General features: G+C 38.8%; 1 protein-coding gene across 1 annotated transcript; it reads left to right on the top strand.

Moving 5' to 3' along the window:
* The first annotated feature begins 550 nt into the window (after nt 1-550).
* On the top strand, nt 551-12,245 carry ASB14 (ankyrin repeat and SOCS box containing 14). Its single transcript, XM_087431209.1, has 9 exons — nt 551-707; nt 3,274-3,327; nt 3,983-4,116; nt 4,209-4,367; nt 5,650-5,895; nt 8,348-8,519; nt 8,983-9,526; nt 11,172-11,325; nt 12,057-12,245. Exons 1-9 carry the CDS (start codon nt 586-588, stop codon nt 12,233-12,235), a joined length of 1,764 nt encoding a protein of 587 aa, XP_087287335.1. The 5' UTR covers nt 551-585; the 3' UTR covers nt 12,236-12,245.
* Nucleotides 12,246-13,553: the final 1,308 nt, after the last annotated feature.

The raw sequence follows: 13,553 nt of genomic DNA, 5'->3' as shown, positions 1-13,553 counted from the left end.
GTTACAATGGCACTGACCTAAGTTTTATATGAAAGATAATTTTTCCTAAATAAGCTTTAAGTAAATGGCTGCTCATGGAAACTTCTAATTTATGTTGAATCTGTGGCAGTTCAGAAAACTGTTTTAAGTTTATGGAAATTTTTTTTTCTTTGTGAGGAAGATCAGCTCTGTGCTAACATCTGCCAGTCCTCCTCTTTCTTTTTTTTTTTTTTTTTTTGCTGAGGAAGACAGGCACTGGGCTAACTCATCCGTGCCCATCTTCCTCCACTTTATATGGGACGCCGCCACAGCATGGCTTGCCAAGCAGTGCGTTGCTGCACGCCCGGGATCCAAACCGGTGAACCCCGGGCCACTGCAGTGGAGCGCGCGCACTTAACCACTTGCGCCACCAGGCTGGCCCAAGGAAAATTTTTTAAATGAATATTTTGTTTTATAAATTTTGTATTTTCTTCATTTATCTATCCTATAAATTTTGTATTTTTCTGAATTTCATTGGTAATTTTAAGCAGTCGATAATCTGTTTTCACAGCTGGAAAAATATTTTTAATTCATTCTGAATTTAAAGTAAATCGGTCTGTGTTTCACATGGATAATTACACCAGTGATGAAGAGGTAGAGGATGACTTTGATACCCAGCTCATCATTCAACAGAGTTTACAGGATAGTCACAAGCCAGGAAATACACAGCAGGCACTCGAGGATGAGAGGTAATGGGCTCATTGGCAATGTGGTATATGTATGCGACAGTTGAGACTTGTCATTAGCACAACTCTAGTGTCGCGACAAAAACAGGAGAGAGGGTCAGAATCCAAGGAGCTGTCATTTAAATATCATTAAATGATGCCTGACCAGAAAGGAAAAATTTGGAAATAATCCAGAATTTAATTAGGCAGTAAAGAAAATAGTTGAGGGAGGTTAGCAGCAAACCTGGGTGAGGAGATGCAGACTGCAAATCAGAAAGAAGAAATACATGAGGATATGAAGGGCTACAGAACTCAAATGCATCTTGTGTTTGAGGAGATAAGGAAATGCATAAATCCAACCAAGACACATAGAAAGTTATCTTCAACCTCAGTGGGGTGGATGGGGTAGGGTCCAGTATTTAATCTACTCAAATCAAAAGGAGGAATTATGTAAACTTAAACCCAAAAGAGACTAACCCCTTCTGAAGGGTGTGGATTCAGAGTTCTGTTATGACAACACTAGAAAAGGACTCCATGGGTGTCTCCGTGATGTAAGGGAATTGCCATGGACATGGGCTGTCTGCAGCCAAGCACACCTAGTCAAATGCTCTCTGGCTGATCAGCATCCTCAGCCCTCTGAGTAGTTACTATTGTTTTTCAGGGGCGATAAACCCTGTTTGCTGCGGATGGTGACCTCTATTTGTCTGCTGGGAGGTAAAACTGGATAAATGTGTTTTAACCCCAAGAGATTTTATGATTAAATACTGAGAAGTTGAAGTACATCAAAACTATAGTATTTTTTTTTTAAGTAACAAACTCATGGAATGATCACTGTATGCCACATTATTTTAAGTATTTCAGAATCATTAACTCATTTAAATTCTAATTCTAATTACCTCTTTATGTGATAAGTACTGTTATTATCCCCATTTAGAGGTGAGGAGACTGAGACACAGAGAAGTTGAGTGACTTATGCAAGGTCACAGAGCTAGTAAGTGAAGAGCCAGGCAACCTGGCTTCAGGGTCTGTGCTCTTTACCATACTAGTCCTACACTTTTGTGTTAAATTTAGGAATAATCTTTAAAATAATCTTTAAATAGTTAAAGTTTTGTAAAGAAATTGGGTTCATTAGATTATCTGTTATATTAACTTTGTGATTAAAATTTTAAAAGTTCATTGTGTAATTGACTTTGAAGTCATGATTTTAGGTTGAAAGGCGTAAGAGATTTTGATTAAGAGTATTGAAATGTTTCAGAGATATTAAAATTGACTAAATTTATAAATTTCATTTGTTAGACTTGCAAGAATTTTATGATACTTAGGAAGGCTTGCTGGCACTTGAAGGAATTAGGAAACTAGAATATACTTGAGACAGGCAGAATAATGCCACCCTCCACCCCCACCCCGGTACAACAAAAAAAAGTCCACTTCCTAATCTCCAGAACCTGTGAATATGTAACCTTACATGGCAATGAAGTAATTAAGGCTTCAGATGGAATTAAGGTGCTAATCAGTTGACTTTAAGATAGGGAGAGTAGCCTGGATTATCCAGGTGGGCCCAGTGTAATCACAAGCGTCCTTAAAAGTGGAAGAAGGAGGCAGAGGAGAAAGAACCCGAGAGAAGGCAGGGTAGTGGCCCGACATTGCTGGCTTTGAAGATGGAGGAAAGGGTCCATGAACCTAGACATGTGGGAGGCCCCTAGAAGCTGGAAAAAGCAAAGAAGCGGATTCTCCCTTAGAGCCTCCAGAAGGTAACCCTACCAACATCTTGATTTTAGTCCAGTGAGCTCATTTCATACTTCTAAACTGCACAACTGTAATAAATTTGTGTTATTTTAAGCCACTAAGTGTGTGGTAATTTCTTACAGCAGCCTCAGGAAACTAATACAATACTAAATCTCTAAGTACAGTTTTAAATGTTTAAGAGAATTGACCAAATTGTAAGTAGGACAGATTGTCTAAGGGAATTTATTCTCTTCAAGCTGGCTTCACTGAATAATCAAAGATAATGGAAAGGTGACAATCCTTATTTACCATATTTAAAAATAATATGATTCATAAGTTGAGCTTTAAAACTTTATTTTTAAATGTTTTAATAAAAATATTACTTAAAAAAACTGCTAATGGTGTTTTCTGAGCATAAATTCTGACCAAGAATATTTTTTAAACTCACACCATGATTATTTACTATTTTTAATCATAATTTTTGCTAGACTCATTGACATTATGGAGTGGCCATTAAATTTTACCATATGATAATGTGACATTTCAGTCCTATGCAAGTTTGATCCAATTCACCAAACATTGATTGAGGGCTCACTGTGATCCAGGCTCTCACGCAGTCCTTGCCGTAAAGAAGCCAACTGTCTAACAAGGGAAACAGACATGGGAGAGAAGATTCCCCAGAACGCATTAAGGGCCACACTATTGGAAGTATTTCTGGTAAACCTCAGTCACTGCCTCATATTAGAGTTCATCTTATACGAATTACTTAACTACTACTCCCTTTACCCTTCCTTTTGTTTTATATCAGACGCCTTAGTTTTTCCCTCAGTTTTGGAATTACATATATTTTTTTTTTCCTATGCAGCTTCCATTCCTTTGTGAGCACTGCCTGGAAGAAGATAGTTGAAACAATAGAGACAGTTAAGTACTCTTCTTATTCTATCCCCTTCAACTTGTGGTAAGATGTGATGGTTACAACTGGTAGCATTTTTCCCTCTAAGTTCAGGAAGCCTAGAAGCACGTTCTCCTAAATGCTGAACAGTATGGGGTCCACAGCTGATTTTTCAAGAGTCTGGTTGCCTTTCCTGGGAGAAAATGCTTCAGCACAACTTGGCAAAGAGCTCCCGGGCTCCTCCATGGACAGAACTTTTTTTCTGTATGTGACAAGATGGTGGGTATTCACAGGCCTAGATGGTGCGCAGCGCTAGATGAAAGGCCTTGCTGCTCATTTGTCCTCTACCCTTTAAATTTGTCTTTCATAAACAGTGGTGCTGGGGCCGGCCCCGTGGCTTAGCGGTTAAGTGTGCGCGCTCCGCTGCTGGCGGCCCGGGTTCGGATCCCGGGCGTGCACCGACGCACCGCTTCTCCGGCCATGCTGAGGCCGCGTCCCACATACAGCAACTAGAAGGATGTGCAGCTATGACGTACAACTATCTACTGGGGCTTTGGGGGGGAAAAAGTGGTGCTAGAATTCTGTTGTCTCATATACCAACCTTGATGGTGGAATTCAGCAGCAGTATGGGCTGCCTTGTTTGTGTGCCAAATGTGAATCTGTTCTCATTTGATTTGTTAATAGGTAAGGAAGATGCATTGTCACACTTGACCAAGTACTATTCTGCTTTTGATGAAGCAGATGGGATAGGCTGGCTTCCTCTGCATAAGGCTGCAGTGCAATTAAATAAGAACATTTTGGAAATAACCCTGAAAGGTAAACTCCCTTTATAACTCATTTTTGATGCCTCTGATAAATAAATTTAAAATTTATTTCTATATCTTAATGGTCTAATGGATTTATTTCAGCTTCAAAACCCAGTGCGTGGGAGCAAACCACCCACAATGGTGAAACGCCACTTTTTTTGGCTGTCAGCAATTGCCTCTTAGAAAATGCCCGTATTCTTCTTCTCAATGGCTGCAATCCAGATGCTAAGAATTTTGAAGGCAATTCTCCTCTTCTTACAGGTAAATTAACATCTTGTCTCTGGAGAAGAGTCTGTGGCTCTGAGTCTCCTACATGCCCACATGTTTCAAAGGCAGCTTTTTGTGCATAGTTGTAGCACTGCCACTCTGGTCCCAAGTGACCAGACTGGGTACTTGACCCTCAAGAGGCTTTCTAGAGCTCGCCTGTGAGGTGGCCTGATGCAGAATCTCTGCCCAATTAGGAGCTGATCATTTTGCATGGTGTCTTAATTGAACCAGAATTAACTGTGTTTCCTGAATTTGAAAGGGCACACTAAGTGCCAGCTCAACGAATTAAAAAAGACCCAACACCCTTGGCACTCTATATTTCCAATCTTAGAGCAATTAGAGCACTTTCTATGGCACATTATAAATGGTTATGAGCAGAATTCATATTGATTCAGGGTCTGGCACCAAGCAAAATTCCTCACACACAGTCTGTGCCAATAATTAGCAAATGGCTAGGGAGATAGATAAATTAAGGTGTTTTAGGATCTTGAAGGATTAAAGATCATCATCCAAATGTGACTCAACAGCATAAATACAGAAAAGCCAATTATTAGAGAGTTTTGATTAACAAATGTGATTAACAAAATTATTAAAAATAATTTCCTAATAAATAATTTCTAATAGTTTAAAAATAAATTCCTAATTAAATTCCTAATGCTGGTTTTTTTGGTTTGTTTTTGTAGTGAGGAAGATTAGCCCGGAGCTAACATCTGTTGCCAATCCTCCTCCTCTTGCTGAGGAAGATTGGCCCTGAGCTAACATCTGTGCCCATCTTCCTCCATTTTACATGTGGGATGCCTGCCGCAGCATGGCTTGATAAGTGGTGCATAGGTCCGCACCCAGGATCCAAACCCATGAGCCCCGGGCCACCGAAGCGGAGCTTGTGAACTTGGTCCCCCTAATGCTATGTTTGTTTTCTTCATTTAAAGCAGCTACAAGTGTTTCTAGGTCTGTGCTAGGTACTTAAATTCCCATTTTCTTGGGAAAATAAAGATGGTAAATGAAAATTTTATATGTTTGTTTTTCAGTTACATAAGCAACCAATAGATAATGAATAATTGGTCATGGCTTATAGAAAAGCAAATAGCCTATTGACGTGAAACACTATTATTTGATATATGCCTCATTTTACAATCTGTTTCCTAAATACAAAATGCTGGCACGTGGGTGTAGGTAGGAAGAGCTCCTTAGGAAGACTGAGGGACACTAGCTGATATGATACTCTAGCCTCAATTTCCTGTTGAACATAATGCCCACCTCACTTGTATTTTCCCAGCTGTTCTACATGACTCCTACGACATGGCCTCCTTGCTGATTAGTTATGGGGCAGATGTCAATCTACGGTGTGCCAACGAGAGGACAGCTCTCCATGAGGCAGCCAAACTGGGCAGACAGGACATGGTGAAGCTTATGCTGCTTTCTGGGGCACACCCTGACCCACAGAGCTCCTATGGATTCACTCCTCTTGCTCTTGCTGCCCAGAGTGGACACACCGAAATCATGGAAATATTACTGCAGAAAGGCAAGGTTTTCTATACAGTCAGTACGCTACCAAAGGGTAACGTGACCCAAGCATTCTCCTCTTCATGGAGAGCTTCTAAATAATAGAAGTTAACATTTTATTTAAGCCTAATATAAATCTTTGATAAAAGTATGTGTTAATATTGACTACTGAAAAGCCTAAAATAGTCAGTGATTTAATTTATTTGGTGTGAAATAATTCTCCTAAAATTACTAGGATGCAGGTTCCTCTTTTACTTAATGTTCCCTGACCATGCTAAGAGGGTGGTTGGTTTTTTTTTAATACTTTTTTTGGTGGTGTTGTCCTTTTCTAGACTCATAGAATCAAAGACCCTGCAACATCCCCTACTTGTCTTTGCTTAAGCTAGGTCATGGTCATGAGGCAGTCCAATGTGTTATCAGATGACTTTAGTTGTTAAGAAATTCTTCCTAATTTCTTCTCTTTGGGTCCCAGTTCTCCCCTCTAGTAATAACCAAAACTCTGAGAGAAGGGGAAGGCAACTTATATTTGAGTACTTTCTAAGCACCAGCCATTGAGCTACCTATGTTGCCTCATAATCTTCTACAAACTCTGTGAGGTAGGCATTGTCCTCATTTTGCACTTGAGGAAAGTGAGGGTCAGAGATGGTACCAGTTGCAACACTTCCCTTCAAACACGCCCTCACCTGCCACCAATGCTGTAGCTGTGGCCATTTTAGATCCTGGTTTAACTGGCAGAGACCTTGGCTCGGCGTACTTTGGCATTTATTGTCTTTGAGGAGACCTCCACTGATGACACTGCTAGATGAAGCAATGTAGTATCTAAAGCTTTTTTCAAAGAAGCAAACTTGACCAAGATTTAGTAAAGTCCCAATATTAGAATTATCTTCTTTATTATCCTCCCTTTTTGTGTCCAGAAGCCGTATTTTCTTTCTTTAAGAAGATATAGTCCTGATCGCCAATATTCCATATTGCAAAGACTTGGAACAAACTTAAGTCTATATCGTATAGGGAAGGCTAGTTTCCAATCAATGGCCATAAGATATTTTAAGTAAGATGTTTAAATGAGTGATATCAGAGATGTCTAAAGTCATTAGCTGGAATAACAAAACACTGGATCCTTCATCTTTGAGGAAAAAGTAACCTTATGTGTAGATGATTGATTAAAATATAAATAAAGAGGCGAGGCAATAGATTTTAAATCCTTAACCCTTCAAAGAAACCAGCGTCGTTGACCTCAGTGAGGCCAGCGCGTGAGCATTTCCCTTAGGTAACCCCCTTACAAAGTAATTTGCATGAAGTGACATAGCTAGTAAGTGGCAGAGCCAGGATTTGAACCCACATCTGTCTGATTCCAAAGCACATTACTTTACAAGTCTGCATTGCTAGAGGCAACATGGCATCGTAGAAATAGGCCCTGGGTCTGACCCACCTGCCCAAGAATCCTGACCACCTTGCTTACTAGCTGTCCGTCTCTGGGGAAGGCACTTAACCTCAAGGATCCTCAGTCTCTTCATCTTTAAAATGAAGATGTTATCATCTACTTCTTAGGGTTGTTGTGAAGTTTAGAAATTATTATGCACATAAAGGAACGAGCACACAGCGAGCACTCATGACATGGAGGCTTGTTAGACATTTCTTAACGCATTCTAGGAATAGGGTTCTTGGGCAGCCACTCTACTCTGATGACTGTGGAGTCTGTACTAAATTAAAAGTCACATCTTTTTTATATGAGCTGTGAATGTGCCCAGAATGCCCTCCTTTCCTTTTGTTTATTCAAATGCTACTCTTTCTTCAAAGCCCATTTTACTGAGAGGCCTTCCACAACTGACCCAAAACTCCTTTCTCCTTGCTTCACTTCCCAGCTACCCTCACCGCCCTGGCCCTGAGATCTTCTGGAGGACATTTTGCCTATACCTGTACTCTTACTATCCACACCACTCATGATACTTAATGTACAGTGTACTATAATTTATCCTTTTAACTATCAGCAGTCCGCAGCTTCAACTAAAAACAACTACAGTTGTCTCTTACTATGAACAGCCCCCTAAGAACAAGTTAGAACAAATGCCCTTTTCCACCATAGCATCATCATTAGATGACATGGTGAGATAGTTCATCCTATATATAAGTGTGTTACAAGTTAAGTGTGATTTTGTAGGCTGGTCTGGGAAATAAAACCACCTTTTGTAAAATTATTTCTCCTGGAATTTTCAAGTTCCAAACAAATAACTTATAAAATTACTCTGCAAGCCAACCTACTTATAACTTAGAGACTGCACCATTGTTTTCCTTCCCAACTAGATTAGAAACTGCCTGAGAGCAGGAGGTACATATTTTATTTCTTTGATTCTTAGTGCTTTGCTAGAGTAGCTGCTCAATAATTGCTTTGTGCTGGTGGTGATGTATTTTTAAGGATGCTTAAGCAATATGGTGGAAAAGACTTTGCATAACAAGACTCTTTCTTCTCTCAGGAGCTAATGCTCTTGGTCAGGCCTCTGATTCTTCTTCTATCTTACTTGAAGCCGCTAGTGGAGGAAATCCAGACTCCGTGACTCTCTTGCTAGAGTATGGAGCTGATGCCAACATCCCTAAGAATTCAGGCCACCTGCCCATTCATGTGGCAGCTGACAGAGGCCACTTGTTGTAAGTTCAATCACATTATTGCAATAGAAATAGTAATAGCTACTTTTTTGGGGGGAGCAGCTTCTGGGAACTTTATATTCTTCATCTTTGATCCTACAACTCCAACACCCCTTTTAAAGATAAGAAATTCTTGACCAGCTAGAGAGTGGTAAAGTTGGGCATTTTCTGTAGCCACTGAAGAAACATAAAACTGTTTTATTATCAGGTCCTTAGACAATATGGGGAGCTTCAGATCTCACTGACTAGGCTAATTCTGAGTTTTATAATCTAGACAGTAGTTTCATTTAGTGTTAGTTGGTATCTGAGCTTTTGGATGCAGGAATTATGCTTTTTTTTTGGCTGAGGGTTCTAAATACCAGCTAGTACTAATACCATCCAGTGCTAGTATAAAACAATCATGAACAGGTTAATGCTGCAGCCTAACAAAAACTATTTTTAAATGCACTTTGAAATTTTTTCTCAGAGCTTTAAAGATTTTGGTTCCAGTTACGGATTTTGCTGCCATTAAGCGGAGTGGCATCAGTCCAGTTCACTGTGCAGCAGCAGGAGCACATCCTGAATGCCTGGAACTTCTCATCCAGGCTGGATTTGACGTAAATTTCATGCTAGATCAGAGACTTCGCAAACACTATGATGACCATAGGAAGTCAGCTTTGTATTTTGCTGTATCAAATGGCGACCTCTCTTCAGTTAAGCTGCTTCTGAGTGCTGGAGCTCTGCCTAATCAAGACCCAGTTAACTGCCTTCAGATAGCCCTAAGGATGGGCAATTATGAGCTGATAAGTCTGCTACTGCGGCATGGGGCCAACGTCAATTACTTCTGTAGAGTCAACCCTTTACATTTCCCATCAGCACTGCAGTACACACTGAAAGATGAAGTCATGCTCAGGATGCTGTTAAATTATGGGTATGACACAGAGCGATGCTTCGATTGTCCTCATGGAGACAAAGTTCATCCTTTCTATACTTTTGAAGGCTGGACATCTACAGTTATCAAAGATACTATGGTAAGTCCACAGTAACGACTGTATCACCTTATATAGTCATTATCAGTGGCCCTGAACTACAGCAATAGGTAAGACTCCATCCATTCACTCCAGAATCTCATGGTTGGAAAGATTTTAATATGATCTATAATAAAATAAACACAATAGTAGAAAGATGTAAATGGTACAGAAACAGTTCAGCGAAAAAAGTGATTTAACTCTACCTAGAGAGTTTCACAAAGCAACATCTGAGCAATGTTTTGAAGAATGAATGCAGTCTTATACACCAGTTATGCTTTTTCTTGAAAAAATGAGTTATCTAGCTAAAATGCTTCTGGGTTCCTGATACCTCTACCCCTAGGTTTTTGGCTCTTTTAGCTCTAACATTTGGTTAAATGGTTTCCTTTGGTTACTCTTTTGATGAAAAAAGAATCCTAATAAATACCATTGACCATTCCCTCCTTGAGACTTTTTTCCCTTGGCTATCATCAACTACAGTCTCCTATTTTCCCCCTACCTAATCAGTCACTTCTATTTTCCCCAACTTGAGCGCTTCCCCCAACTTTTCAAATAGGTTTCATTTCAAGTGTTACTTCCTCAAAGAGGCCTTTCCCTATCTATCGTATCTAAGGTAGTTCCCTTCTCTAATCATTCTCTTATAATGCTGTTCATTTCTTTTATAGCACTTATCACTTTCTGAAATTATCTTTGTAATATTTTACTGATTATGTCTCCCCCACAAATACATGAATATAAGCTCTTGTTCACCACTTTCCTCAGCTTACAGATCTGTGCTTAGCACACAGTAGATGCACTATAAATACTTCAATTCATATTAAAATCTGAAAATAGAAATGACATGAAGTGGAGAAAGCACTTTGAATCAATTCTGAAAAGTGAAAGGCAAAATTTTAATATTGCATGATTTATTATTTTCAGGTTATGATTAATGTGAGATTTGGCATTTAGCATATATCATCTTGCATTATTTCCTGATTTTTCACATAGTATTACTGGACTTCTTACATGGGCATCTTGTGTAAGAGCATGTAAATTAAAGACAGAAACTATCATATCCCTTAAGTATCAGGGTGGGAGTAGGTTATGAATGATGGAAAACCCCAAATAAAAGTGGCTTTAATAAGATGGCTTACTCCCCTCTCACGTAAACAGAGGCCAAAAGTAAACAGCCTTCTAATTGGACAGCTCCCTGATTCACAGGAGAAACAGCATCCACATTCCAGCCAGCAGGAAGGCAGGCAGGAGGGAGCAGCACACACCTTGCTCTTCTTTAAGGGCATTCTGGGAAGTGCTCACACTTCCACCCACATCTCATTGGTTAGAACTTAGGTGGCCACATCTAGATGCAAGTGAAGCTGGAAAGTTCATCTTTATTCCAGACAGCCACATGGCCAACCAAAGGGGATATTATTATGTCTCTTTCACGCCCTCTTTACATCTTACATAGTTCTGAAGACATAGCAGTAAATATTTTTCCAAATGTTAGACCTAAGAAATAGATTTTCTTGTTCAATACCTTAGTTTATAAAGGAAGAACTTGAGACCTTGGTTCCTGACTCTGAGTTTAGTGCTCTTTTGATTACTGTGCTAAACCACAAATACTTCGTTTTTCATTTACTTTCATAGTTCTGATTTTCTTCCTCAGTTCTGTGAAGTAATAACTTTGTCATGGCTGCAACATCTCTCTGGAAAGGTCGTTCGAGTGATGCTTGATTATGTTGATCAAGTTCAGATCTGTTCAAAGTTGAAAGCTGTGCTCCAAAAACAGGGGCTCTGGTCAGAAATTCATTTTATCTTGAGTGAGTATCTTTCTTGTAGAAGATTCTTAACAAATATACTAATTGTATTCTTATTTGTTTTGTAGAACATTCTTCTCTTCTGCCTAAAGAAACCAAGAAAAATACTATTCCTATCTAAAAAATGTTAGTTTATAACTACAATTAATTTGTACTTACTACCATTTCCTAGTAGATAAAATCTGTTGGGTAACTACATTATATAGGTAGGTAATAATTTTCTCCTGATCCTATGGAACACTGTAGACACAGGAATTAAAAGCTATGAAATGGCAATAAAAACAGAGATGAGAAAAAGCTAAGATCTAAGCTTGTAGAGGATATCAAATGCCCCTTCAAACCAAATTCTTTCACAGTAGCACATAGGTCAAATTAAGAATTTCTTTCATCTCATTTCCCCCTGGGTAGTGATCATTAGTTTTTAGCCTGATCTTGAGGGCAGGATGGGGGGTCAATACATGCAGAGTTAAGAACTTTAGGTCTCACAGGTGAGACCCACAACTGATGCCAGTCTTGGGACTCTAACTTGATGTGGCACTGAAACCACGTCTACAAGAAGGGTTGCAATGAGAAGCTAAAAGCTGTTTCCCTGATAACTTTTCCGTCTTGTCATAGCAAATGAAAATCTTGATGGCTTAAGTATAAAATACATTTGCTAACTAAACCCTAAGATCACTAAGAAATAAAGCAATTCTTTTTTCTTTTGGATAATGTGCCTGTTTCTTTCATTTTAGCAAACCCTCGCTCCCTAAAACATTTGTGCCGCCTAAAGATCCGGAAGTGTATGGGACGTTTACGTTTGCGCTGCCCTGTCTTCATGTCATTTCTTCCGTTACCCAATCGTCTAAAAGCATATGTCCTTTATGAAGAATATGACCTTTATGGACAAGGGATTCTCACAGGAACCGGGTAATCAAGCTATTTTGGATGAAAAGGTATAATTCTGCAACTGTACTTCTTAAAATTTGACTTATATGTGATTCGTTATTTCTCAATCAGTCTACATTCTTTAAAAAGTCGCTCTGAACATAGCCTCTCAATATACAGATGGCTAGCATTCTGAAAGGCAGTTAAAAAAAAAAACCCAAACAGTAAAAATTTCAATTAACTGAAATACAACAGTTCTAACTCTGTATTGATCTTACATTAAAGTATGTGAATCCACATTACTACATGGTCAAAATATTAGCTGCCACTTCTGTTAAAAGATAATTCTTAACAATAATCCTTTTTATACAGAAGTACATATATAAAACGTCTTAGTGATTGCACTGAGTAAATACTGACTCCAGCACATGACCTAGAAGTTAGTTGTCCTTGTGCAAAAGTCCCAAGGCCAGCTTACGTCTGTTCACTTGTAAAGTCCAATACTGAGGTGGGATCATTAAGTTAATTGCAACAGAACCTTCAATTGCAATTTCATCATTAATGGGAAACACGCGTCCCTCCTTTCCACAAAACCCTGGCTAAGGGTTATCATTTATTGATTAACGTGATCACTGGAATAGAAATTTAAAATGTTTTCAAATAAATCATGGCTCATGATTTCTGTATTGAACCTACTAGACCAGTACTGGACACACAGAAGGGGCTCGCTGATTGAAGCAGTTATAGGATGGTAGTTTAAATTTTTATTTCTATATATTCTATGCTGCATGCAAGTACAGGTTTCTGTATGTGGAAAGTGAAGAAAGAAACTGAAAAGACATTCATTCAGCCCCCTCTGTGTAGCATTTAGATGGCACATCAACAGGGAGAACAGAGAGGCAGGATGATGTAGTCCATTTTCACGACAGGCCCAGTCAGCTATAGTCTTGATGTTTATATGTTTATTCTTACTATATATTTTTAGCATAATATAGTCCATCTTAGGGAAACTGAAGTTATATGAGTTCTTTCTGATGTAGGGATTCATGGCTATATAGACCATTTCTGTAAGCAGAGACTTAAAATTACTTTTAATGATACAGTTTTCACATAAAAAATTTGCAGAACTAGCTGGCATGAATATTTTTTTTCATCAAATTTTAGTGTCTGTTTATAAGTGAGTAGTGGATTATATGTCTGTCAACATACAAATATATTTAGGATATACATACACTTAGATAAATTACATAATTCTAAAGTTAATTTCACCCACTCCCTGGACATTCTAAAAGTGTATACATTTTATAAAATTCAAAACAAATTAGAACAGAAACTCCCAGGAGAAGGAAAAAACTTGGAAACTA

Source organism: Ceratotherium simum, chromosome 5 (genome assembly GCF_057802395.1).
Source record: "Ceratotherium simum simum isolate JZ-2026a chromosome 5, ASM5780239v1, whole genome shotgun sequence".
NCBI classification, from domain to species: Eukaryota; Metazoa; Chordata; class Mammalia; order Perissodactyla; family Rhinocerotidae; genus Ceratotherium; species Ceratotherium simum.
Note: the sequence above shows the minus strand (reverse complement) of the source record. Positions and strands in the feature narration are given on the sequence as shown.

Excerpts from the sequence above, each read along its gene's own strand:
- ASB14 (XM_087431209.1), top strand. The coding sequence starts at position 586 with ATGGATAATTACACCAGTGATGAAGAGGTAGAGGATGACTTTGATACC. Across the intron at positions 9,527-11,171 it reads CAGTTATCAAAGATACTATG|TTCTGTGAAGTAATAACTTT; the intron begins GTAAGTCCACAG and ends TTTCTTCCTCAG. Across the intron at positions 11,326-12,056 it reads AGAAATTCATTTTATCTTGA|CAAACCCTCGCTCCCTAAAA; the intron begins GTGAGTATCTTT and ends CTTTCATTTTAG.